The sequence below is a fragment of the Lutra lutra genome, chromosome 9 (genome assembly GCF_902655055.1).
Source record: "Lutra lutra chromosome 9, mLutLut1.2, whole genome shotgun sequence".
Taxonomy (NCBI): domain Eukaryota; kingdom Metazoa; phylum Chordata; class Mammalia; order Carnivora; family Mustelidae; genus Lutra; species Lutra lutra.
Genome location: NC_062286.1, coordinates 25971733 through 25997458, shown reverse-complemented (window position 1 = coordinate 25997458; position 25726 = coordinate 25971733). Strand labels below are relative to the sequence as shown.

At 38.4% G+C, this 25726-nt stretch overlaps 1 protein-coding gene, 1 long non-coding RNA gene and 1 other non-coding gene across 3 annotated transcripts in view; 2 read left to right on the top strand and 1 right to left on the bottom strand.

Annotated features, from left to right (window-relative positions):
- YIPF4 (Yip1 domain family member 4) overlaps positions 1-21369 on the bottom strand; it is a 29690-nt gene extending 8321 nt beyond the window's left edge. The window contains exons 1-4 of the mRNA XM_047745709.1: positions 21076-21369; positions 6714-6867; positions 5294-5465; positions 2252-2329 (exon numbers count right to left, since the gene is read on the bottom strand). Of these exons, the coding sequence (XP_047601665.1) occupies positions 2252-2329; positions 5294-5465; positions 6714-6867; positions 21076-21154 (483 nt within the window). The 5' untranslated portion in view covers positions 21155-21369. The remainder of the gene's footprint in view (positions 1-2251; positions 2330-5293; positions 5466-6713; positions 6868-21075) is intronic.
- Positions 1220-23368, top strand: LOC125109072 (uncharacterized). Its single transcript, XR_007130095.1, has 3 exons — positions 1220-1256; positions 20447-20455; positions 23264-23368. It is a non-coding gene; the product is annotated as an uncharacterized LOC125109072 (long non-coding RNA).
- Positions 23264-23370, top strand: LOC125110126 (U6 spliceosomal RNA). The gene has a single exon (XR_007130458.1). It is a non-coding gene; the product is annotated as a U6 spliceosomal RNA (small nuclear RNA).
- Positions 23371-25726: the final 2356 nt, after the last annotated feature.

Below are 25726 nucleotides of genomic sequence, written 5' to 3'. Positions count from 1 at the left end.
CATAGAAAGCATTTCTGTTTTATCCTGGTTCAATGGTTATCCCAAGGAAAAGCGCTTATATAACTGTTTGAGTGAAGCGTTGAATTAGATGTGTTTACCATGGAACACCATTTTTATTTGAAAGAAGAAATGAAAGAAAAACTATGGTTATTCAGAGTTGGGTATCCATAAGTGTTTTTTTTGTTTTGTTTTGTTTTAATATTTATTTATCTGAGAGAGAGAGAGAACATGCATGAGAGAGAGCACAAGTGGTGAAGAGGGAGAAGCAGGCTGTCCATCCACCAGGGAGCTGATCCAAACTTTAGCCTGATCTAAACTTAAAGATGGGTGGATATATTAATTAACGTGATTTTTTGATATCGTACAGTAAGATGTGTGAACATTTGGAAGATTTGCAAAATTCAGTGAACCAGTGTCTTCCAAATGACCGTGATGGGTAAAAAGATCCACCCAAAGTGAAATTTTAATGAAACAAAGTATGAAAAGTTCATTAATACTGTTTGAGATTCCTTACTGCAACAAACCTTTAAGAAGCTATGACTTGTTAAAAAAACAACAACCCTATTACTTGTTGAATGTAGGTATAGTTTCAGAGAAGAACATCCATAATCATCTGAAAAAGCTATTAAAATACTTTTCCTTCTGGATGCCAGTTAAGCAACTACCTTTGGCTCAGGTCATGATCCCAGGGTGTTGGGACTGAGCCCACATGGGTTCCTACTCAGTGGGGAGTCTGCTTCTTCCTCTATCCCACCCCCTACCTCCCGCTTGTGCACTCTTTCTCTAAAATAAATAAAATCTTAAAAAGAAATACCCTTCCTTTTCCAATTATATATGTTTAAGGCCTTCTTTTTCTCATATACTTTAACCAAAACAATGTATCTAACAGACTGAATACAGAAAGCAGATATTAGAAACCAGCTTCCACTAAGCCAGACATTAAAGCTACCTGCAAAAATGCAAAACAATGCCACTCTTAGCACTTTTTTGTTTTTTAAAAAGTTGGTTTTCTTTAAAATGTATTATTATTTTTTTATATAAAAAGCAGTTTGGGGGCGCCTGGGTGGCTCAGTGGATTAAGCCGCTGCCTTCGGCTCAGGTCATGATCTCAGGGTCCTGGGATCGAGTCCTGCATTGGGCTCTCTGCTCAGTGGGGAGCCTGATTCCCTCTCTCTCTCTGCCTGCCTCTCTGTCTACTTGTGATCTCTCTCTGTCAAATAAATAAATAAAATCTTTAAAAAAAAAAAAAGCAGTTTGTTTTTTTTTCAAATATTTATTTATTTGCCAAAGAGAGAGAGAGAGATCACAAGTAGGCAGAGAGAAGAGAAGGGGAAGCAGGCTCCCTGCTGAGCAGAGAGCCCGATGTGGGGCTCGGTCTCAGGACCCCAAATGACCCAATCTGAAGGCAGAGGCTTAACCCACTGAGCCACCATATATTATTTATGGACACCTGGGAGGCACAGTCAGTTGAAAATGGACTCTTGGCTTTGGCTCGGGTCATGAGATCAAGCCTGTGTTGGGCTCTGTACTCAGCGTAGTCTGTTTAAGATTCTCCATCTCCCTCCCATTCTGCCCCTCCCTGTCACATGCTCTCTCAAATAAATAAGTAAATAAATTAAAAAGAAATTTTTTTTATTATTTATGTTAAAATGTATTTGGTTTTATTTTTATTTTCATTATTTTTTAAAGATTTTATTTATTTGTCATAGAGAGAGAGTGCAAGCACAAGCAAGGGGAGAGGCAGGCAGAGAGAAAAGCAGGCTCCCTGCTCAGCAGGGACTCAATCCCAGAACCCTGGGATCGTGACCCGAGCCAAAGGCAGACACTTAACCGACTGAGCCATTGAGGCATCCCTGGTTTTATTTTTAAATGAATAAATACATATTCAAAAATTTATTTTAATTTCTAATATGATAAGTATTAATAAATAAAACCCACACAAAGAAATCTCCTTGGGGACCTGAGATCAAAAATTTGAGAAATGCTGTACTAGAAAATAAATTGTTTTCCTAAAAAGCTGTACATTACTTATGAGTGGTATGGGATCTTTTCTTTCTTCTTCCTTTCTTGTAACCTTTATTGAGCATGCACAATAACAGTATGCTGATCATCTTAGGGGAAGCAGTGTCACTTAAAAGCAATTCGGGGACAAGAAAGAATTATGATGAATATAGCTACTGATAATATGTACAATACCAAAAATAAAATTTATGATCAGAAACAAAGGCTATTTTCAAAATCAACTACTTACTTCTCCACCAAGAACTCTGGCCAGTAAGAAAATTGTTAGGGAACCAAATATCCAAATGGTTATAATCCATGAGACCACCTTAAGGGAAAAAAAAATTCATGCAATTAATATCTTTGTACCAAATAAGGTGATAATTTCCCTCGAAGTCAATTCTCTGCTTATGTAAGACAGTTTGGTATATCCAATTTCAGGTCATAGAGAGTTTGAGTTCCCAGGTATCTTTCCAAAACCTAGTAAGAATGCAGTATGTTAATACAATTTTATATCCAAAGTAAAATTTAGCAATGATCAATTGCCTAAGGAAATCTCAGTATTTCAAGATCTCTGATCAAAAATTACTGTAAAAAATGAGCAAAGTATTTACTTCCAAACCTCTGGTTTACAACATCTTGCAAGGAGAATTCATCCCTATAAGAAGTTATAGGTCTTCTCCCAAGGTCTTTAAAATTTACATTAATTATATATGTAACTGGGAGATGTTTCAGATAATTTTAACTCCTGAGACTTAGTGTGATAATCATATATGCCTCTATCTCCAAGTTTTGTCTGCTTGCAGGGTCTAGAAATAATGAAGACCCAACAGCAAAATAAGCATACTTATTGCCCAGATCCTGGTTTCTAAGTATCATTCCCCGATAAAAGGAACTAGGACTCTTTTGATAAATAACTGATGCCAGGGTTGGGGCAGGGGAGATAAAAGGTGAGCCCAGAACACTCTATGGACTTAGAAGGAAAGGAAATGCTCAAAAAACTAATGGGAAGATGCTGAAAGGACACAGAGGCTAACCTGAAGGAGTTCCCAATGCTTAAGCTGGAATAATCTCACCAATAAAATAATGATAGCACTGGGTTATAATCCAGAAAATAAAATAAATATTCATGATTCCATACTGACATAAATAAATACAACAATATTTAAGCAATGGCAAAGTACGGGTAGCTATTTCATAGAGAATACCAATAATACATGTGGAAGGAATAAGGAAAACAGAACACCACCATGCAGTAAACACTATAGTAGTAATTGTTGAACTCAAGATCCATCAACAGATGCTAAAATTAGTGAGCTAAAGTTTGACGAGAAACACAATGTCTGCATAGTCATAAAGTATCTCCACAAGATACTTATTTATTAATTAAGAGGGAAAAATAACAACTTTACAGTGGAGGAACTGGGCAGATACCACCCTATCACCTAATCAAGCAACCAATGTTAAAGGTTAATCAATAAATCAGTAAAAGATATATCAATATCACATATTCCCTAAGAGTATACTGAGGACACAAAATAGTATCCTTTTTTTTTTTTTTTAAAGATTTTATTTATTTATTTGACAGATCACAAGCAGGCAGAGAGGCAGGCAGAAAGAGGAGGAAGCAGGCTCCCTGCTGAGCAGAGAGCCCGATGTGGGGCTTGATCCCAGGACTCTGAGATCATGACCTGAGCCGAAGGCAGCGGCTTAACCCACTGAGCCACCCAGGTGCCCCACAAAATAGTATCCTTACCAAAAATTCATGACCCAAATCTAGTCACAGAAAACATCAAGTAAAACCAAACTGAGTGATATTCTATGGAGGCAATAATCTGTTTTTAGCCTTACAATCCTTTGTTCAAATGAAAGATTATACAAAATAGATAAAATTAGAGATGTTCTAGGTGAAGGATTAGTGGTGAGTAGTAGACCAGAATCCCATTTGACTTCTTCAACTCTTATTTCCAACAGAATACTTGATAGAAACTATTGATCTAAGGTAAATATTAATAAGACTAGTGTTATATTACATTAAGGATCTTGCTATTGGAAGATTATTCTGGATTATCCAAATGAGCACTAAATGTAATCACAACTGTCCTTTAAAAAGGGAGGCAAAGGGAGTTTTGACTACAGTAGAGAAGAAGGTAATGTGACCACAGTAGCAGAGATTATAGTCATGCCACCAGAAACCAAGGAAAGCTGACAGCCTCTAGACGTGGGTAGAGGCAATCAACAGAATCTGTCCTGGAGCCTACACGGGAGTCAGCCCTGCTGACATTTTGATCTTAGCTCCTTCAAGCTCATTTTGAATTTCCAACTTCTGTAACCGTAAAATAAATTTTCACTGTTTTAAGCCACAAAACTTGTGGAAATTTGTTACAGAAGCAACAAGAAATGAATTCATTTCTCAATCATTCAGTGATAGAGAGTTATTTTTTACTTCCATAAAGCCTTAAACTAGGGATTAAGGAGTAATGTGTGTATGTTGTTTTGATAATAAAGATAAAGCCCCTGAGAGTAGAACAAAGTATTATATAAAAACAAATTCTGATGGAATCCTTGTCATTATTTACTAAAATATTTACTGTTATGTTTTAAAGTAAGCTCTAGGCCCAGTGTGGGGTGTGAACTCACAATCAAGAGTCATGTGCTCCACTGACCGAGCCAGCCAAGAGCCCCTAAAATATTTATTTTGAAAATAAATAAAAGGTAAGAACATGTTGAGTATTGTGTTTCAAACTCTTCATCACTTGGGAGAAATCATAAAGGGCAAGGGCAGCCCTTTTGGTCTCTTTGGTCACTTTCGTTCAGCTGAGAGTAGTCTCATCTGTTAACCCAGTTGCAATACAATTGTTAGTACTTCCTATAAGAATGATGATATAAAAGTTTGGAAAGCATTAAAGTACTCCTCACTTATTTAATTAAAAAGAGTTCTAGAGATGAACAAGTTGGAAATAATGGGTAAAAGTAAAGCATTTCTTGGAGTGCCTGGGTGGCTCAGTGGGTTAAGCCTCTGCCTTCAGCTCAGGTCATCATCTCAGGGTCCTGGGATCGAGTCCCCCACCGGGCTCTCTACTCAGCAGGGAGCCTGCTTTCCCCCCCTTTCTGCCTGCCTCTCTGCCTACTTGTGATCTCTCTCTGTCAAATAAATAAATAAAAATCTTAAGAAAAAAAAAAAAGTAAAGCATTTCTTAAACATAATGTAGCATTACAGTTAACATTTGGCTACTTTTAATTTTAAAGCTCTTAAAATATTTCAATTTTGTATAAAGTAACATATACTTACCCTAAATTGTCCATACAATGATATCATGGAAAAGAAAAGAACAACAGCCAGAGGACCCCAAAAGTCAGGATTGTCCCTCACCACTTGTCTGTTAAAACCAAGTGATGGCATTGGCATCAAAACACACCGGATTTTGTAGTAAATATCCTTTAGATCGATATCCAGTTCCTCCCTATAATATAAAATAAAAATTCTTAAAAAGCATGCATTTCCGAATACTGAGACAGCTGCAATAAAATTAAAGTTTAAATATGACAGTGTCATCTCCATCGGTCAACAAAGCATTGCACTTTAAGTACAGCATTTCACTGATTCCATGGTGTACGTTTTCAACATTTTAACCTCTCTAAAATCAGGATGTTTGTCACAACTGCTGGGGTCTCACCTTGTCAGCCTGGAGAGAAGCCAACTTCTTCCAAGATCTGCATTTCCATTTTACAGTCTCCTGGAGCCACTATTTTGGGCTAACTTTAAATAAAATCTTCTGCTTGAGCTCTTCTTGACCATACTGATAATTCAGACTACAATCCTATGAGAACTGGTGGGGGTTTCCATTCTCAGGGGATATTTTTCTTCTAACACCCCACCCACTGCCAAACTGAGACAAGCAAACATCCTCGCTGCCTCTTTTTGTAGGGTGGGTTGTTTCTCATTTATCCCTACACTAACAAGATAGCCTTTTGATGTCTTAGCTTTATGCTGCCTTACATACTGTTTCCTCCTTATTGATGAACATAAAATAATTGCATCTTATAACTCACTGTTTTAAATTTGATGAAATACAGTATATTAAGAAACAGAACATTTTAACACTTAATCTACCAACAATTACCACAGAGATTAACCTGATAATGCCTTGATTTTACAGAGCTATAGGTTCTTTCCCAAGCAGTTAAATTCTTTACTTTTTTTTCTCAAATGATAATCACTTGAAAAATTTCAAGTACTATGAAGAAAGTGAAAGACTCCCTCTAGTCCTGCCAGTGCTACCTCTACAATTTCTGCATGGGAGAGATTTTGGAGTGCTAATCTTTGTGGAAGTTTTAATTTGCCTTACACTTAATCTCCACAGCAAGCAGTCCGCTTTTTTACTTAGACTGGATGTTTACTTGAGATAGCTATAAGCCCAAGTAAGCCCTAACAGTTTGGAATATCTGTGTGTGTGTGTGTGTGTTTAGGTACCCACACGTGAGCGAGACAAATATAAAGAATTACGATTCTTTCCATTTTTCCCATCAATAGGGTTAAAATATTCTCATTATTTTAATTTTTCTAAATACTAGTAAAATTGAAAAGCATAATAGTCTAACCAAAAAGGTTAAGATCAGCCATACTTGTATTTAAATAACATGAAAGAATATAATCATCCGACAGACTAGTTCTAAAAAACAAAGAAACACATATTACAATTTTTACATACAAGAGTGGCTTGTTATCTTCAGGATCATCATCTTCAACTTCCAAAAGCCAGCCATATCCTCTTTGTCTCAGAAATGTAGTAGCTGTAGATTCTTTAATAAAATCTCCACCAAGGTTTAATTTGACATCTGGGGATGCTATTGAACCACTGAGATCTTAGGAGGAGAGAGGACAAAACTATAAATCAAGGTAAAAATGTGTGAATCTTAACCAACATGAATATAATATTCAAGTAAAATAATTATCATTTGAAGATCTCTATGAATATCTGCTATTGCATATAATCCTACTTTACAGCTGATAAATACCTAAAAACCATCTTTTATTTTACAACAAGGAAATGAAAGATGAGGGAAGTGAAGACGTTTAAAAGATTTCAGATAATTGGTTAGACCAGTAAAAGAATCTTAGACTTATAACAGCCACTTTATATGGATGATATATACAAAATATATTACATGGTATCATTTTGGATTCCCTTCATTATTATGCACACTATGTGCTTCAGAACAAATTGACTGTGTAAATTCTAAAGGCATTATCCATATATATATATGTAAACCATTAGATAAAATTTGCTAAAGAAAAACTGCAAATGGCTTTCCCCTACATTTCATGTATTTATTTACACATTCTTTTCATTTAAATCACCAAATATCTATGCTAAGTGCTTTGTATATTAACGCTTGGTTCTGGATAACTGACTAGTAAGAGTTCCCCGCAATTTCAGCCCTTTTCTTTATATAATGACATCATTCATCTTTAGTTTGGGCAAAAATGAAGCTGTTTGGGGATTTTTGTTTTGCTTTAAGGGCAACTCTAAAAAGGAGTAAAGAGATTCAGTTACCCACATTACAAAATAAATTCCATTCATAGTCTCAACAGTGCCTTAGAGGTTACAGATCATTAAAATAGTACAAATGCCACATTTTCTGGTTGAAAAACAAATGGCAATAGTAAAGGGACTGAGGTCGTACAGAAATTAAGTTAAAAAAAAAAAACCTGTAGGACCAGATAATACACACTATTAAGCAACCACCGCTGCTGTTAACTAGAAGCCTTACTGGAGTGATAGTTGAGACAATAATCTTGGCAAAGACAAACCAGAATAGTTTTAACACAGACTCTCCTTCCCTGAAGATCATATACAATATAAAGAGCTTAATTTGCACATTACTCCAAATTCTAGGTTACTTTTCGAGAACTGCTATTAAAATTTTGGCTTACACTTCAATTAATGAGTGGCTCAATTATGAGTCACATCTTAATCTGGTTGTGACAACTCCTGCAATTAATTGTAACAAAGTTTGTATTCTGAGGATAAGTCCTAGTTTTAGCTATTGATACAGCAAATCATTAATGTCCTCTGTCTCCAGTTTCCTACTCAAAATACTTTCCAGGTTTAGCAGTATATGATTCTAAAAAGTTTTTAAAAGGGAGTTGACTCAGCTTGAAATAAAATGCAAGTACTTTTGAATTCATGTCCTTCCCTATTTAGTCTAAAAATAGTTTCTGTAAGTGCTATCATAGAATCTTGGGACTAAAATATTCTCTGAAATTACTTTCTGCTTGTTTCAATCTAAATTGAGAAATAAATAAAAGAGGTGAAATGTAACTAAAATTCCATTTCCAATAGGTACAAAGAGTGCTTTTCTCGATTTAACAAAGGGAAGACTTAGATCAGGAAGTCATTAGTATGGCAATAACATTAAAGGTTTTAGAATTATGAGACAGGAAAGGACCTTAACAACTGTTTCCTGGCCTCCAGAAAGGACTGCACCTAACAGTCCTTAATCTAAACCAAAAAAGGATATATAAATTATAGTACTAAAAAATGCTGTGATGAAGAATTTTATGTTCAGCTGTTTGTCATAGCATGGATGCCAGATCCTCAAAAAGGCACCTTTTGCTTCATTTTGTAGGGTTTTTTTTTCATCCCATTTACTATAAAGTAGGAAAATATCATGGACATATGCAGGAATGCCAGTAATAGCAGTTTGACACATCCCTTAGTGTTCCCAAGATATAATTAGGTGTGGGTATGAAAAAGCAACAGAAAGTCAAAAAACTTGTAGTTAGCTTAACATGTTGATAAGAATGTCAGAAAACAAGAAGATTCCAAACTACTCCAGGAGCACAGGTTTCTTAAGTTAAACCAGAGTTAAGAACCAGCTAGCTTGGTTGTCAACTCCAGGATAGGTATTATAAAACATTAATTTTAAATTAATTCCTTCTTGCTATACTATTTATAATATTCTAGTCATTTGCTAAGTAAAACCAATGTAAAGATAATAAATATAAGTAGATTTGTTTTTTTTTTTTTTAAGATTTTATTTATTTATTTGAGAGAGAGTGAAAGTGAGAGATATAGAAGAAGAGGGAGGAGTGGACATGCTGCTGAGCAGAGAACCCAATGCGGGGCTCAATCCCAGGACCCTGGGATCATGACCTGAGCTGAAGGCAGATACTTAACTAACTGAGCCACCCAGGCACCCCAATATAAGTGGATATAAAATAAATTAATCTTTGAAAAAAATCTACTGCAAAAGGAAATCTTAAAAACGTTTCCACTTGTTTGCCTGAGAATGAGGAAGAGTATCAGTGAATTTCAAGTTTTACTGAAAGCCACCTGGAAATACTGCAGGATAAAATTTAATAGTAATTTTCCCCTCCCTTTAAACTCAAGTATATTACTAGCTGAGGATCTTTTCTGTGAATCTTCTGAGCCTGAGAACTTCACTTGGAAAGAGGAGGAAGAACTCAGTCAGTGCTATAGGATATCATACTCAGGATGAGATTTACTTATCCGCAACTAGACGAGTTCTATATTTCTAAGGAAGAAGAGTATTTTGCAAAGAATAATTAACATTTTGTTGACACCTGTTAACATTACATATGTGGAGAAGCTTTTTCTTATTTAACAAGCAACAAGGGCAAGGATAAAAATTCTCATTTCATGTGAAAATGAAGTCCATGTGTCCTTAAATCTAAAACAGAACTGAGTATTTGTGCAGCAAAATAAAACAAGCACATGTTTCACACTGAAAGGATAAATTCTATTGTTCCATTTTAGAGATAAAAACATTTTAATGCTTGCATAAGGCAATGAAAAGAGATCAAGAAACCGATGAGAGTAAATAACAATCTTGTAATTGCTAGACTTACATTGGATTTTGACGTTATTTCATAAGAAAATTTTTTTTTAGATTTTACTTATTTGAGAGAGAGAGAGAGAGAGTGAGAGCATTAGCAAGGGGAGAGAGCTGGAGTAGGCAGGGGTAGGGACAGAGGGAGAAGCAGACCCACAATCCTGGGATAATGAACTGGGCAGAAGGCAGATGCTTAACTGACTGAGGCACCAAGGAAGAATAATTTTTATTATTCACACAGTAAGAAACATTTTTAAAGCCTCATATGAGATTGTGTCTTAGGTTATATTTTTATTCATACTGTTTTGATTTATGGTTTTAGTACCTTTACTCTTCAATACTGTTAGTACATTTTTATATTGTATACAATATTAATTAAAATCAATTAAATCAGGGTGCCCAGCTGGCTCAAGTTGGACAGCACGTGACTCCTGATCTCAAGGTCATGAGTTCTAGCCCCAAGTTGTATGTAAAAAATGACCCCCAAAAAAAAGAAACTTAAAAAAAGTCAATTAAATCTCCTGAACCTACCTTTGGAAAAATTAAATCTCATTTTGGCATAAACGTATTTAACAGAAATTTCTTTTGTCTTATGAATCTTTTAACCAAACTTTTTATTTTGAAATAATTATAGATTCACAGGAAGTTCCAAAACTAGTACAGAAAAGTTAGATATACCCTTCACCCAGCTTCCTTCAATGGTACCATGTTATATAACCACCAAAACCAGGACACTATCATTGATACAGTTTGCTTTTTTTTCAGATTTTACCAGTTTTATATCCACTTATTTGTGTGTGTATGTGTATATAGTTCTGTGTAATTTTATCACTTTTATAAATTTACATAATGCCTTATGAATTTAAAATTTAAGGAAATAGTTTAATTTTTTAAAACAGTAAACCTTGCTTAACTACCCCAAGAAAGGCTGCCTAAAAAGTCATTTTCTTTCTTTCTTTCTTCCTTTCTTTATTTGACAGACAGGGATCACAAGTAGTCAGAGAGGCAGGCAGAGAGAGAGAGAGGAGGAGGCAGGCTCCCTGCTGAGCGGAGAGCCGGATGCGGGGCTCGATCCCAGGACCCTGAGCTGAAGGCAGAGGCTTTAACCCACTGAGCCACCCAGGCGCCCTCTAAAAAGTCATTTTCAACTTTCAAACGGGGAAGAAAAGCTATTCTTGCCCCATTATACACCACATATCATACTTCATAAGCCAATTGTATAGATGATATTTGTGATATCTATATGGACACAGATATTTTTTTAAAGTAGGCTCCATGCCCACTGCAGAGCCCAACCCAGGGCTTGAATTTACTACCCTGAGATCAAGAGTTGAGCGGAGATCAAGAGTCGGACACTTAACTGAGCCACACAGGAGCCCCACATGGATATAATCTTTTAAAAATGAAGTAGGAAATTTTTATAAAAGAAAAATTAACAATTCTCTTGTCTACACTATTAACTTGTATTAGAGATAGCATCTAATTTGGGGAGGGGGAAATTCACACAAGGAACAGGCTAAATGTTTGGGTACCTTAACAGAAAATTATCACTCAAAAGAGCACTGATAGTAACTACTGGATTATTATGATATTGTAATTCCTATATAAGAGTGTTTTAGTCTGTTCAGGCTGCTGTAACCAAAGATCACAGACAGGTTGCCTTATAACAATAGAAATTTATTTCTCATAGTTTTAGAGGCTCTAAAGTCTAAGATCTAAAGGCTTAGATGGCTAAAGTCTTCTTTCAAGGCTAAAGTCTAAAGGCTTAGAAGTCTAAGATCTGCTGGGTCAGATAAGGGCCCTCTCCTGGCCTACAGATTTTTCCTTGTATCCTAACACAGGAGTAGTGGATAGGAAGCTCTGCAGAATCTTTTTTACAAGAACATTATTCCCATTTATGAGGACTCCACCCTTATAACCTAAATACCTCCCCAAAGTTCCCCACCTCCTAACACCATCACACTGAGCATTACGATTTCAATATAATGAACTTTGGAGGGGACCCAAATATTCAGACCATAACAGGGGGCAAGAAGACTGAAGAAGGCTGAACTCAAAAAGCAATATATTGAGTCCAGTCCACTTCTACAGACTTATATAATCAACTATCAGCTTAACATTTCCTTTTAACTATGTCAGAAGCACCTAAAACTCAATATCCCAAAACTAAATTCTTAGCATCTAAGGTCTTCCTCCAGTTTCTTCTTTCAGTGAATGGTACCATTATTCATTCAGCATTATAAACTGGAAGCTTGATAATCCTTGACAACTTCCTTCACTCACATGCTCCCTGCTCCATCCAATCCACTCCTAAATTCTGTCACTTTCACCTCTAAATATTTTTGAACCTGTCCACTTTTCTCCATTTCTACCCCAAGCACAAGCTAGACCAAACTGTATCTCCTGCCTGCCTGACTATAGTAGTCTACTAAGTGCCTTCTCCCTAATCATTCTTGTCTCCTTACAATCCATTCTCTAAATTGTAACCAGAAGACTCTTTCTGAAATGCAATTCCTTCACTCTCCTGTTTCAAATCCTTCAGTGGCCTTCTGCGGCTTTTTCAGCTCAGGTCCCACAATCTCTATGCACCCTACCTACTTCTCCAGAAAAATTTTCTGCACTATGCTCTAACCACACTAGGCCTCTCAAGTTCATTAAACGAACCAGGATCCCTTTTACCTCCTATGAATACCAGGCTGTTTTATCCAACTTCAGATAATTAAATGCCATCCATTCTTCAGTTCTCCTATGTACTTGCTTAAGGAAATTTTCCTTAATCTCCCAGACTAGATTAGATTCCTTTCATTATACCCCAGACTTTTCCTTCAGAGCATTTATCACTGTTTATAATAACGTATTTGTGTGATTATTTGGTTAATGTTTGTAAGTTCTATGATGGCAAGAACTAAGTGTTTTGTTGTAGTTTTGTTTTGAACATATCTCCCCACCACTTATAACAGTGCCTGGCCCATAGTAGGCAACCAACAAATGTGTACTGGTTGAATTAATGAATGAACAGAAGGGCAAATAGCTTCCTATAGCTTAAATCAGTAAGTGACATTAAAGCCCTTAAAAAAGCAAATATACAAAATTAGATTTGTATTTTGGAAACAAAATCTTAGCTGCAAGATGGAAGACTGATCTAAGAGGGGAGAGATCTGAACAGGGAGTATAGTCAGGCAGCTACAGCAGAGATGAGAAATGGTAAAGGCTCAAGGCAGGGAGAAGGAAGAATAGATTCATTATATAGTTATTCTGGAGGTAGTATGAAATAATCTGATGACCAAGTAAATATGAGAAAGTGAGACACAGACTACAGACAAGTTTCTGGCCCTTGGCAAGAGGAACTATATCACAAACATTAAGTCATTTTTATTTTAGTATCTTTCTTTTTTCAATATCAATCAATTACTCTAACAGTTAATACTTCTGAGTTACTTAGCTTTTTTCTTTGATGACCTGAGAGTGATATAAAGAAGTGAGATACTGTAAGGACTTTAAAATCTAACTGATACTACTGTATATCCAAACAATGGAACATTTTTCATCCAGAAAAAGGAAAAGTTACTAATTCAGGCTGCAACATGGATGAAACTTGAAGACATTATGCTGAGTAAAAGACACCTGATACAGAGGCACCTGGGTGGCTCAGTGGGATAAAGCCTCTGCCTTCAGCTTGGGTCATGATCCCAGGGTCCTGGGATTGAGCCCCTCGTCAGGCTCTCTGCTCGGTGGGGAGCCTGCTTCCTCCTCTCTCTCTCTCTCTCTCTGCCTGCCTCTCCACCTACTTGAGATCTCTATCAAGTAAATAGATAAAATCTTAAAAAAAAAGTTAAAAAAAAAAAGACACCTGATATAGAAAGTCACATATTACCCCACTTACATGAAATGTCTGGAACAGGCAAACCTATAGAGACAGAAAGTAAATCAGTGGTTGCCAGTGTCTGGGTGGCAAAAAAGAATGACTAAAAACAAGTATAGGGTTGCTTTTTTTAGAGTGATGAAATCTAGGCTTAGACAGGGATGGTAGTTGTATAACTTTGTGAATAAACTGAAAACCACTGAATTGTATGCTTTCAAAGGGTGACACTTAGGGTATATAAATTATATCTCAATTTAAAAATCTAATTGAGGGGCGCCTGGGTGGCTCAGTGGGTTAAGCCTCTGCCTTCGGCTCAGGTCATGATCCCAGGGTCCTGGGATCGAGCCCCACATCGGGCTCTCTCCTTGTCAGGGAGCCTGCTTCTCCCTCTCTCTCTGCCTGCCTCTCCGCCTACTTGTGATCTCTCTCTCTCTCTCTCTGTCAAATAAACAAATAAAAAAAATCTTAAAAAAAAAATAAATAAAAATCTAATTGAGGTAACATGTAACAAAAAACCCTTTTTATACTGTTGTAAAACACACTCTTCTGTAGGTAAACGACAATGCAAATTGCCCAGTGATCATAGGTGCCAAAGGAGTAAATAGGCCTAAGCTACCAGAGAAGTGGGCAGGAAGGCTATATGGAAGTAGAACCTGAATTTGGCTATGAGGGATAGCCGATCAACAGTGAAGTAATGAGAAGAGAATTCACTCCAAGGAAAAAAAATGGCAGGAACAAAGGCACTGAAGCTGAAGGCTTCTGATAGGCAGAGTTCATCTCCAAAAGCTGTAGAAGATAGGGTGGGGACAAATCATTAAGAGCATAAATAATCAAGCAAAAGGCAAATGAACTTGTCTTTATAGCTTAAGTGTTTCTTTATACACATTCTGTGTATAAATCTGGAATCTGGATCCTATGACATGCCCTTCACGAAAGGCTTTTGATGTTCACTAAGTTTGGAAAACCCTGCATACCACGATCCCCACTTGGCGTCTTAGAACTAATACTGCATATTAAACGCTCTGGGAATTCTGCATTAAGGAATTTAGCTTAACACATTACTTGTCATATGTCAAATTTATGTTCTCATGGACCTTTTCCTGCTGGGAAACACTGTTGAAGATATTTCTGCAGATGAAAGGAAGCAAGTGAAGTGCCAACAGAGTGGTAGGGATTGTTGGATGCTGAGGAAACAGGAAAAAACAGCCTGGCTGTGAAAATAAGGAAAAAAGGAAGTAGATTTAATTTACAATTCTGTCAATGAGGAGGGTACCTGTGAGTGATGGTAGAGATGGAAAAAAACAGGAGACACAGAAAATGCTAGAGAGAAAAACAGTGAAGAGAAAGAAAGGTTCCATAAAAGGCAGGAAGATAAAAAGCACTAGCACAGGCTTATCCTAGGAAAGGAGAGAAGAAACCTTTCCTTTAAGATTTGCAGGAAAGATAAATGTTTCAAAATAGATACAAAAATAGTTAGAGGTAGAAAAATATGAAGACAGGAAAATGGCTATCAGGTGGCCTAGATCATCTTTCTTGCTTACTTGTCTCTATTCATCACCTTTCCAACTACTTGTTGAATTTCTCTTGAATTAGTATTGGCTTCACTTCTAGGAGCACAACACCTTTATCTTAATCAAAAAGTATCATGTGGTCATTCATTCATCACAGAGTTCCTGTAAGTGTTGAGTTTCATGCTAGGCAATGCAAATAAGCAAAGTACAGCTTCTAACTGTGAGGAGCTCATGGTCTAAATCAGCATTGTTTTAGGTCTGTGAAGATGAGAAAGTATAAGACCAAGGGACAGCCTCCAACAGGTACTGTGCTTGCCCAGTTCTTAACTGAATGTTCTTCCCTCTGTTCAACTGGAAAAAAAACTTCAAAATCTACCTCATCTCATAAGTCAACCCTGAAGACTTCCTTCATCCTTCCTGCAGAAACCACTTCCTCCTTTGAACCATACTTTTTAAACCATTTACTATGTACAATGCAATGCATCTCTTTTTTTTTTTTTAATAAACATATATTTTATTCCCAGGGGTATAGGTCTGTGAATCGCCAGGTTTACACACTCCACAGCACTCACCATAGCACATATCCTCCCCAATGTCCATAACCCCACCCCCCTGCATCTCTCTTAATAGACCATTTCTTGCCGTCAGGGACTTCTTCATAAGCAGACCCCTGCACATGGAGGTACTTAGTCCATCCTATATATAAAACATTATCTATCCTTCAAAGTTTGACAACATATCTCCATTAAATTGTCCCTGATCTTACAGCTAGAAAAAAATTTCCTTCCTCCCTTTCTAACCATTCGTAACATTCTAAATCAGTGCTTCTCAAGCTCTAATATGCATATGCACAGTGGGATCTTGTTAAAATGCAAATTTTGACTGAGGCAGATTCTTTATTACTAAGTGCCCAGGACATAAACCAGCTAAAGACTTACTTATCTGATACAAAATAAAGTCAAAGGATCCTTGAAGACTTCTATACTACACTTTACATATATATATATATATATATATATATATATCATTATGTTCTTGCATTTACGGACATGCATTTCATTGCTGCTTTTGGACAGTTTTTCACTATCAACTTGAGTATTCAGGGTGGATTTCACTATTCATTTATTTAATCATTTACTGGCTTATTCATACATAGCTCATGTCCTTTTAACTTGTACTTAAGGAACTTGCTTTTATACACATCTTAAATACCTCACAATATTATGTGTGCTTTTCATTTTTCAAAAGTTTTTTTCATTTTTGGGGCACCTAGGTGGCTCAGTTGGTTGAGCATCTGCCTTCAACTCAGGTCATGAACTCAGGGTACTGGGATCAAGCCCCACACTGGGCTCCCTGCTCAGCGGGAAGCCTGCTTCTCCCTCTCTCTCTGCCGCTCCCTTTGCTTGTGCTCTGAAAAATAAAGAAAATCTTTTTTTTTTTTTTTAAGATTTTACTTATGTATTTAACAGACAGAGATCACAAGTAGGCAGAGAGGCAGGCAGAGAGAGAGTGGGGAAGCAGGCTCCCTGCCGAGCAGAGAGCCCAATGTGGGGCTCGATCCCAGGACCCTGGGATCATGACCTGAGCCGAAGGCAGAGGCTCTAACCCACTGAGCCACCCAGGCACCCCCCTAAAGAAAATCTTTAAAAATATATTTTTCAGGGGCACCTGGGTGGCTCAGTGGGTTAAGCCTCTGCCTTCGGCTCAGGTCATGATCTCAGGGTCCTGGGATTGAGCCCCGCATCAGGCTCTCTGCTCAGCAGGAAGCCTGCTTCCCATCTACCTCTGCCTGCCTCTCTGCCTACTTGTGATCTCTGTCTGTCAAATAAATAAATAAAATCTTAAAAAAATATTTTTCATTTTAAAATTTTTAAAAGATTTATTTATTTTAGAGACAGAGAGAGCAAGCGAGCCCATGAAAGCATGTGCAAGTAGGGGGAAGGGCAGAGGGAGAGATAATCTCAAGCAGACCCCACACTTAAGCACTGAGCCCAATGATCCCAGGACCCTGAGATCATGATCTGAGCTGAAATCCAGTTAGACACAACCAACTGAGCCACCCAGGCATCCCGGTTAGAAAAAAATTTTTAATAAGTAATCTCTACACCCAATATGGAACTCAAACTCATGACCCCCAAATCAAGAGTTGTACGCTCTATGAACTAAGCTAGCCAGGTGCCCCTGCTTTTCATTTCATATGTGATAAAACAGAAGCTTATAGAAGCTATGTAACCTGCCTGATATCACATAGCTACTGTAAGACTCAGGAGTTTAACTGAAGTCTGCTGGCTCTACATCCAGTAATTTTTTAGTTATACCATCCAAAATGTGCTGCTTTATAGTTCCAAGTATCAATGTCATATGAGATAAAAGCAGAAATCATTTATTCCTTCAACAATTACTTTGTGATGTTTACATTCTGGGTTCTGTGGTAAGTGCTGGGGTATAGAAAAGATCAGGGAATTCTCTGTTTCTAACGGATAGTTAAGCAAGGTTTCATCAAGGAAGGAGCATTCCAGGTCAGTCTAAGTCTCAACTCCAGGGAAGAAGGAGAAAGGCATTCTAAGCATGAGGACCAGGATATGCATAGGTCTGGAGAGAAGACACCAAGGGACATTTTATTTTTTATTTTTTATTTTTTCCCAAGGAACATTTTAGAACAAAGGATTTGTATGCACAAATACTACAGACAGGTATCATTGAGAGAGACCTGGACAGAATTTAGAAGGAAAATATACACTGAAAATACTCATGGTTAGAGTAAAAGCAGCAGCAAAAGGGAGAAGAAAGAATTTACATGACATGCTTAGGAACCAGAGAAAAGACTTAGAGTTGTAGAGTCAAATTTTCAAGTTCGAAAACAATAAAAAATAAGTGTGGAGCCAGTTAATAGTGAAAACTGAGCAGCAGTATCATTGCTAACATGTACCAAGCTCTTCAATCTGCCAGATATAGTACTAAGTACTGTGAATCTGCAAAATATTTCAGCACTTGTGTATTAATTCCCAGTCTGTATATGAGAAAACTGAAGCTGAGAGGCTAAGTAACTTGGGCAACATCACATGGATAGTAATTGCCAAAGCCAGGATGTAAACCCAGGACTCTTTTACAAAAATATAAGAATCACCACAATTTCATGGAAATAATTCTGATTAGCTCTGAATTCAGATCCTTCACAATGGAGGTTACTGAACTTCTCTAAGCCTCATTTTCATCATAAAATACAAGAAAAATTAAGCTCAGAAGGATTCTTATAAAGACCAAAAAAGGGGCACCTGGGTGGCTCAGTGGGTTAAAGCCTCTGCCTTTGGCTCAGGTCATGATCCCAGGGTCCTGGGATCGAGCCCTGCATCGGGCTCTCTGCTCAGCGGGGAGCCTGCTTCCTCCTCTCTCTGCCTGCTTCTCTGCCTACTTGTGATCTCTGTCTGTCAAATAAATAAATAAAATCTTAAAAAAAAAAAAAAAGACCAAAGAAGTCATTTGCTTAAAATACTCTGTAAACTTAGGTGCACCTGGGTGGCTCAATCGGTTAAGCGTCTGCCTTCAGCTCAAGTCATGATCCCAGGGTCTTTGGATGGAGCCCTGCGTTAGACTCCCTGTTTAGTAGGGAGCCTGCTTCTCTCTCTCCCTCTTCCACTCCCCCTGTTTATGCTCTCTCTCTATCAAATAAATAAATAAAATCTTTTAAAAATCCTCTAAATTTAATGCACAATGTCATACACTTGAGGTTATTTTTATACATATATCTATTTTTGTCTATACATCTTTGGATATACAGGGAGTCTGTATCCTTAGAAGCTAAATGGAGAAGTTCGAATAAACCTTACATCCATCCATTAGGATAAGTTTACTTATTCCAGGCTTCTTGGTTTAGTATAGAGTCAATGGGTTAGCTTGTTGTATCACTGTTAGTTTTCGTAGGTGTGTTTGAGAAAAGTTATTTCAGGGGGTTAGGGTGGAAAAGGCACATATACACACAAATATATGAGTTTGAATAATGATAAGACAATTTTTTTTAAGGTCTAGTAAATTAAAGTTGATATTCCTCCTGAATCACTATGCTACCAAATTTAGATTAAACAAACTGAAATACTTTGAGTTGCTGTATTTCACCAAATATTCATATTAAGTTTAAAATAAACGTATCAAGGGAGCCTGGGTGGCTCAGTGGGCTAAGCACATGCCTTTGGCCCAGGTAATGATGCCAGCGTCCTGGGATCCAACCCCCAATGGGCTCCCTGCTCAGTGGGAAGTCTGCTTCTCCCTCTTCTCCTGTACCTGCTCTCTCTCTCAAATAAATAAAATCTTTTTAAAAAATTTAGAAAAAAAAGTAAAATAGAAGTATCAGCTATGTTCTCTATGATAAATAAAAATTATATTTTCCATTTTAAATTATAACCAAAATTATAATACCGTTTTTTCTTTTTAAAAAAATAGAACTTTATTTATTTTTTTAAAGATTTTATTTATTTATTTGACAGGGAGAGATCACAAGTAGGCAGAGAAGCAGGCTCCCTGCTGAGCAGAGAGCCTGATATGGGCTGGATCCCAGGACCCTTGGGATCATGACCTGAGCTGAAGGCAGACGCTTTAACCCACTGAGCCACCCAAGCGCTCCCCGCTCCCCGCCCGCCTTTTTTTTTTTTTTTTAACTTAAACTTTAGGTAGTTAACATACAGCGCAACATTGGTTCTTTTCAAACGCCACCACTCACAAATCAAGAGGAAAACAAAACAAAGAAAAGGAAAACAAGCTATACTAACTGATGCACTCTGAAACCATACTTCTTTCTTTCTTTCTTTCTTTTTTTTAGAATTTATTTATTTGTCAGTGAGAGATTAAGAGAGAGAGAACATAAGCAGGGGGAGCAGCAGGCAGAGGCAGAAGCAGGCTCCCTACCCAGCAAGGAGCCCCATGTGGGACTTGATCCCAGGGCCCTGAGATCCTGGCCTGAGCCAAAGGCAGATGCTTAACCGACTGAACCACGAAGGCGCCCCTGAAACCAGATTTATTGGCAAACTCCAGGTTCTTCTCTAGACTGAAATTTCTATAGCTTTATGCGTAATCTTTTTTATTATCAGGCAGTAAGTCCGGTTACATAGTCTAATAAAAGTAAAATTTGAAACTGACTAGCAGAGAAAAATTCAGGTTACAAAGAGTCTGGTGAGGAACAGAGAAGAGGAAAACAAACTTTCCTGTGATGTAGAAAAAGAAAAATCTAGTAGAACTGCTTCCTCGCAACAGGACAAGGAATTAAGTAAAACCTTTGGGAACAATCCAACTGTATTACAAGAAGTTTCAAACATTCTTGGGGCCACTTCTCTGAATATTGAGGTCAAACACTATAAAACAGGAGGAAAACTGGGACGTCCGCAAGATATCAGAGTCCATAAAAAAACAAAAAAACAAAAACAAAAAACCCCCCACGAACTCCCAGAGGGAAGTTTGTATTCGCAGTACCGAATCTAATCCCAGCATTAAGTTATCCATAAATAAAAGAGGAACACCGCTCCCCTACACTGTTTTCATTCTGACACCTACCCTGGCCAATCTAACCACCCCTTTTTTGAATAACAGCAAGTCACTGCAGAAATAAAATCTTACTGTTGCGTGGGCTCACTTGAGGTGCGGGGAGAGTCAGAAGCCAAACAAGTAATTTGGGACGTCCCCCGCCCGCCACTCAGGCCCTTCCCGAAGGCCGGGCAGGCGCGGAGGGCTCCGGTCCCCAGTCAGCTTCCTGCCCGTCCCCACCCGGCCGTAACCACCTTAGTACGAGGGAGAGCCCGCCGCGTGGGACCCGCGTCCACCGGGGGGACGGGCCTTCTTGGGGTTCAGCCTCACCTTCCGCGTCTGCCGAAGAGACAAAGGTGAAGTCCCCGTTCGTGGGGGAATACGCCGGGGGCGGGCCCGGCGGCTGCATCTCGCGGCCCCTCTGCGGCTGGGCCGAGGCCCCAAGGCGGCCCAGGCACCCGCCCGCACGCACACCCTACGCTGAGGCCCGCGATCCGGGAAGAGCAGGCTGGCAGCGAGGCCGGAGACAAGCTGCCCCCGAGGCTGCCCCACCGAAGTCCTTTAGGTGGCGACCGCCCAAGCACCACGACGCCGGCGCCCTGACAGCACCACAACAGTGACAGCGGCCCTTGGATTGGCTCTTTGTAATGTGCTCTCCCATTGGCTCCCGGGAGAAAGGTTCTGATTGGGTCTCTCCGTTGTTGATTCCGGAAGTTGACCCAAGGATGGGAAGTTCACCTCTAATTCGTGGAACCTCGATGCTTCACCTACTCTTTTGGCTGCTGTTGTTTACTTTATGTCTCTTCGCTTGTAGCTTTTCTTTACTTGTTTCCAACGTTTTTGTTAAGTGGATGGGTTACAGAATTTTAGAACTAGGAACGTTCCTAGAGGTCAGCTCCGGTCTAGGATACCAAGATTGCTTTGCTTTCCCATTACATTGATTACTTGTAATGGGATTTTGAGTAAATTATATAGCGCCTCCGAGAGTCACGTGTGAAAGGAAGGGGGCTGGATTGGGTAATAATAAAGAAGCAGATAAGTTGTAAATTGCCACCCAGAAACTGGGGCTGTACTCTAGCTACATTATGAGGGAGACCACTAAGGCCCAAATAAGGAAGGAATAGAATTAGGATGGTATTCAAATCTTCTGACTTCTAGTCCAGTGCTCTTTTCACTACAAGGCCCTGTCTGTTGATAAACTTAGCCAAATTTACGGACCCATCTACGTTTTTAAACAGTTAAATAAATATACTTAAATTTAATATACAAGTTATATAACTGTGGCTTCCAATATGGAGAGAGAGGGTTTGGGGTAAAACATGAGACAGACTTGCAGAGATACGTGATGCATCAGCAATAGAGCAATGGGAAGGCGTGGTATGGCCATCAATGAGTAGAAGGGAATATTGAAAGTTTTTGCAAAGGAGATAACAATTAAGTTGGTACCTAAAGGATGGTGAAAACTTCTGGGGAAGAAGGCGGCGGGGGGGGGGGGGGGAGTGCTGTCAGCTTGGGTCCTATTATTCCAGAGATCATTTAATGGACTTGGGAAACCGGAAGTCATTTAGATTTTTTTGGAGTTTAAGTCTCATGGGAGAAATGGCTACAGATGAGATTGCATGAATAGGTAAAGAAGAGATCATAAGGGACGCCTGGGTGGCTGGGTTGGTTAAGCATCTGCTTTTGGCCTAGGTCATGATCCCAAGGTCCTGGGATTGAGTCCTGCACTGAGGGTCCAGTTCAGTGGGGAGCCTGCTTCTCCCTCTGCCTGCAACCTTTGTGTGCGTTCACTTGCTCTCTTTCAAATAAATAAATAAATAAATAACATCTTTTAAAAAAAGATCATTAATAATCTTGCATGCCATTCAAAGGATTGGCTTTTCCCCCTTTCTTTTCTGGAAGTGTTAGAGGAACCATTAGAGGAATTACAGCAAAGGAATGACATATCAGATATCGAGGGCACATACTTGTATGAGACTTGCATAAATATAAGTCTTGGACTATGGTTGCAGCATTGGAGATGGCAAAGAGGAAACATGTATGAGATATGCTAAGTTTAAGAATCCCCAGAACTTCATGATCAATAGGAAGAGTTTGGATTAAAGAAGAGGAAAGAGCCTAGTGTGATTTCATGTTTCTTGCTTAGGTGGATGGAAGGGTTTGTTATTTGTCAAGTGATGAAACAGAAGAAGAGGAAAAAGAGGACCTCGTGTGGGGAGAGGGGAAAGTTTTGAACACCATGCATTTAAGAATACACAGGTTGAGCTGACTAGTTACTCTTCAGTAATAAAGACTCAGTGCACAGAGTTCTGAACTGAAGATAAAGTGTTGTAATCATCAGTGTATGGTTGATAATTGCATCTATGAATATAGATGAGATGTCCCAGGTAGAGTGTGGTGAGTGGGAGAAGAGTACCAAGAATGATACTCTTTGGAACACCACCATTTAAAGGCAATCTAAGAAAAGTTAGCCTGAAAAGGAGGTGAGGTGAGTTGCAATTTAAAATAGGATGGTCAGGTGCTCGCTTCGGCAGCACATATACTAAAATTGGAATGATACAGAGAAGAGTATCATGGCCCCTGCACAATGATGACATGCAAATTCATGAAGCGTTCCATATTTTAAAAAATAAAATAAAATAGGATGGTCAGAATAGGCAAAATTGGGAAAGTGACAGTTGAGCAAACATTTGAAGGATGTGATCATTTGTACTGGATACACTCAGTTAAGTTGGAACTATGATTTCATAGAATTCATATTTGTATATGCCTTCAGGTTACAGTTTCTCAAAAGAATAGTTTGTACAAGATTTGTAAGGTAGAAGTGAAGCAGTAGCCATTGCACTGCAAGCCTCTTCTTAGATGTGGTGATGAACAAATGCAGGGAGTTCCAGCTACTCCTGATGGTCCTATGGTTTACATTCAAGTGTTCTTGCTCTTTGCAAACCCTATCAACCAACGGAGGCCACTAGACAATTAGCTGTGACCCCACAGAGGTGATAGTTAGCCAGATGAACTGTCACACTCACTTCAGGAGTTGGATGTGCTTAGCTTCTCAAATCAGTTGGTGACTCCTCTGGTTCTTCAACTCTCTCTTCTAAAACCTGCACATTCCCAGTCATTTTATCTTCAAATAATTTCTCTATCCCTTTCTCTCTCTCTCCTCATTGTGGTATTTCCATAATATGTATTTGGTCCACATGATGGTGTCTCACAAGCCCCTTATGCTCTGATCACCTTTCTTCATTCTTTTTTCCTTTCTTTGGAAGCAAGATTCTCTCTCTCAAATAAATAAAAAAAATCTTTAAAAATATTTTCAATACATTGAAGAATTCCACTCTCTTTCATTTTCTAGTTGCTGTTGGAAAATGAGCTTCATTTGACTGAAGATGATTTCTCTATTTTCCTTGGTTGTTTTTAATATGTGTTTGCCTTTCTGTATGCAGAGAATGGAAATGAAATGACTAAGTGGTATGGATTTCTTTTTGGGTATACTGCTTGGAATTTATTGGGTAACCTGAACCTCGAGGATGTTGTCTTTCTTCAGTTCCTGAAAATTTTAGTTATTATCTCTTCCAATAGTGCCACTACTCTTCTCTCTCTCCTCTCTTTCTGAAACTCCAGTTAGATATATAACAGTAATAGTAACCCTTCGAGGATACTTTTAGCTAACAGTTTTACGGCACTTACTATGTGCCAAGTAATACTCTAAGTGCTTTTTATTTTTATTTTTATTTTTTTAAAGGTTTTATTTATTTATTTGACAGAGAGAGATCACAAGTAGACGGAGAGGCAGGCAGAGAGAGAGAGAGAGGGAAGCAGGCTTCCTGCCGAGCAGAGAGCCCGATGTGGGACTGGATCCCAGGACCCTGAGATCATGACCTGAGCCGAAGGCAGCGGCTTAACCCACTGAGCCACCCAGGCGCCCTCTAAGTGCTTTTTAAAAAGATTTTCTTATTTATTCCAGAAAAAGGGAGGGGGAGGGGCAGCGGGAAAGGAAGAGAGAATCTCAAGCAGACTCTACACTGAGCACGGAGCCCAACACAGGGCTCACTCCCACAACCCCAAAACCATGACCTGAGCCAAATCTAAGAGTCAGATACCCAACCAACTGTGCCTCCCCCACCCCACTACTGTAAATGCTTTACATTAAATCATTTAATCCTCATTAAAAACTCATGAAATAGGGTATTCTTTCCCCATATTACAAATAAGGAATATGAGGCATATAAAAATTAATCACTTGCCAAAGATCACGGAAATACTAATTGGCAAAATCAGGATGTGGACCCTGGTAATCTGACTCCAGGGCTCTGACCTAAATGCTCTGAAACCGCTTTGTGTTTTGCTACTCTTGAGAGTTCACTATTCCCCCTTTGATGTTTAAGTTTTGTGGTGGTGGTGTTTTGCTTTGTTTTGTTTGGGTTTTGGCTCTATTCAAGTTAGTGGGTCACTTCACACAGCTCTGGTTGTTTACTGAATGTGACACCTTGCATTCAACTTGCAGTGGCCACAACAGAGCTTAAAAGAGTAGTTTTGATGTTGCTGTGCAAGGGCTGCTGTATTCTCAGTCACTGGGTTGTCATATAATCTTAGTAAATTGTAGACATCCATTCCTCCAATCCAGACTTTGGGCAGCTGAGGTCAGGAGATTTTCAGACTGTGATTCTTGTCTCTGGAATCTTGTTTCAGGAATTCATGACCTCTTTTGGTTCTTTAAATAATGGTTTTGTTGACCTTCAAATGCTATGTTTCATTTGCTAATTTGACTTTCATGTTTTAACTATTGTTTAAGAGGGCTGGTTTACTCAGACTAAGAAACTTTAACTGTGATAGTCACTGAGATTACCTCAAACTAAACCCATGGCTTGTTTTTTGGTTGTCTTTATAACTTTTTTCATCTTAAAATTAATGCATACATATTAGAGAAAATAGAAAGGAAAAATTGCCCCATTATATTACCTGTAGAGGTAAATACCAT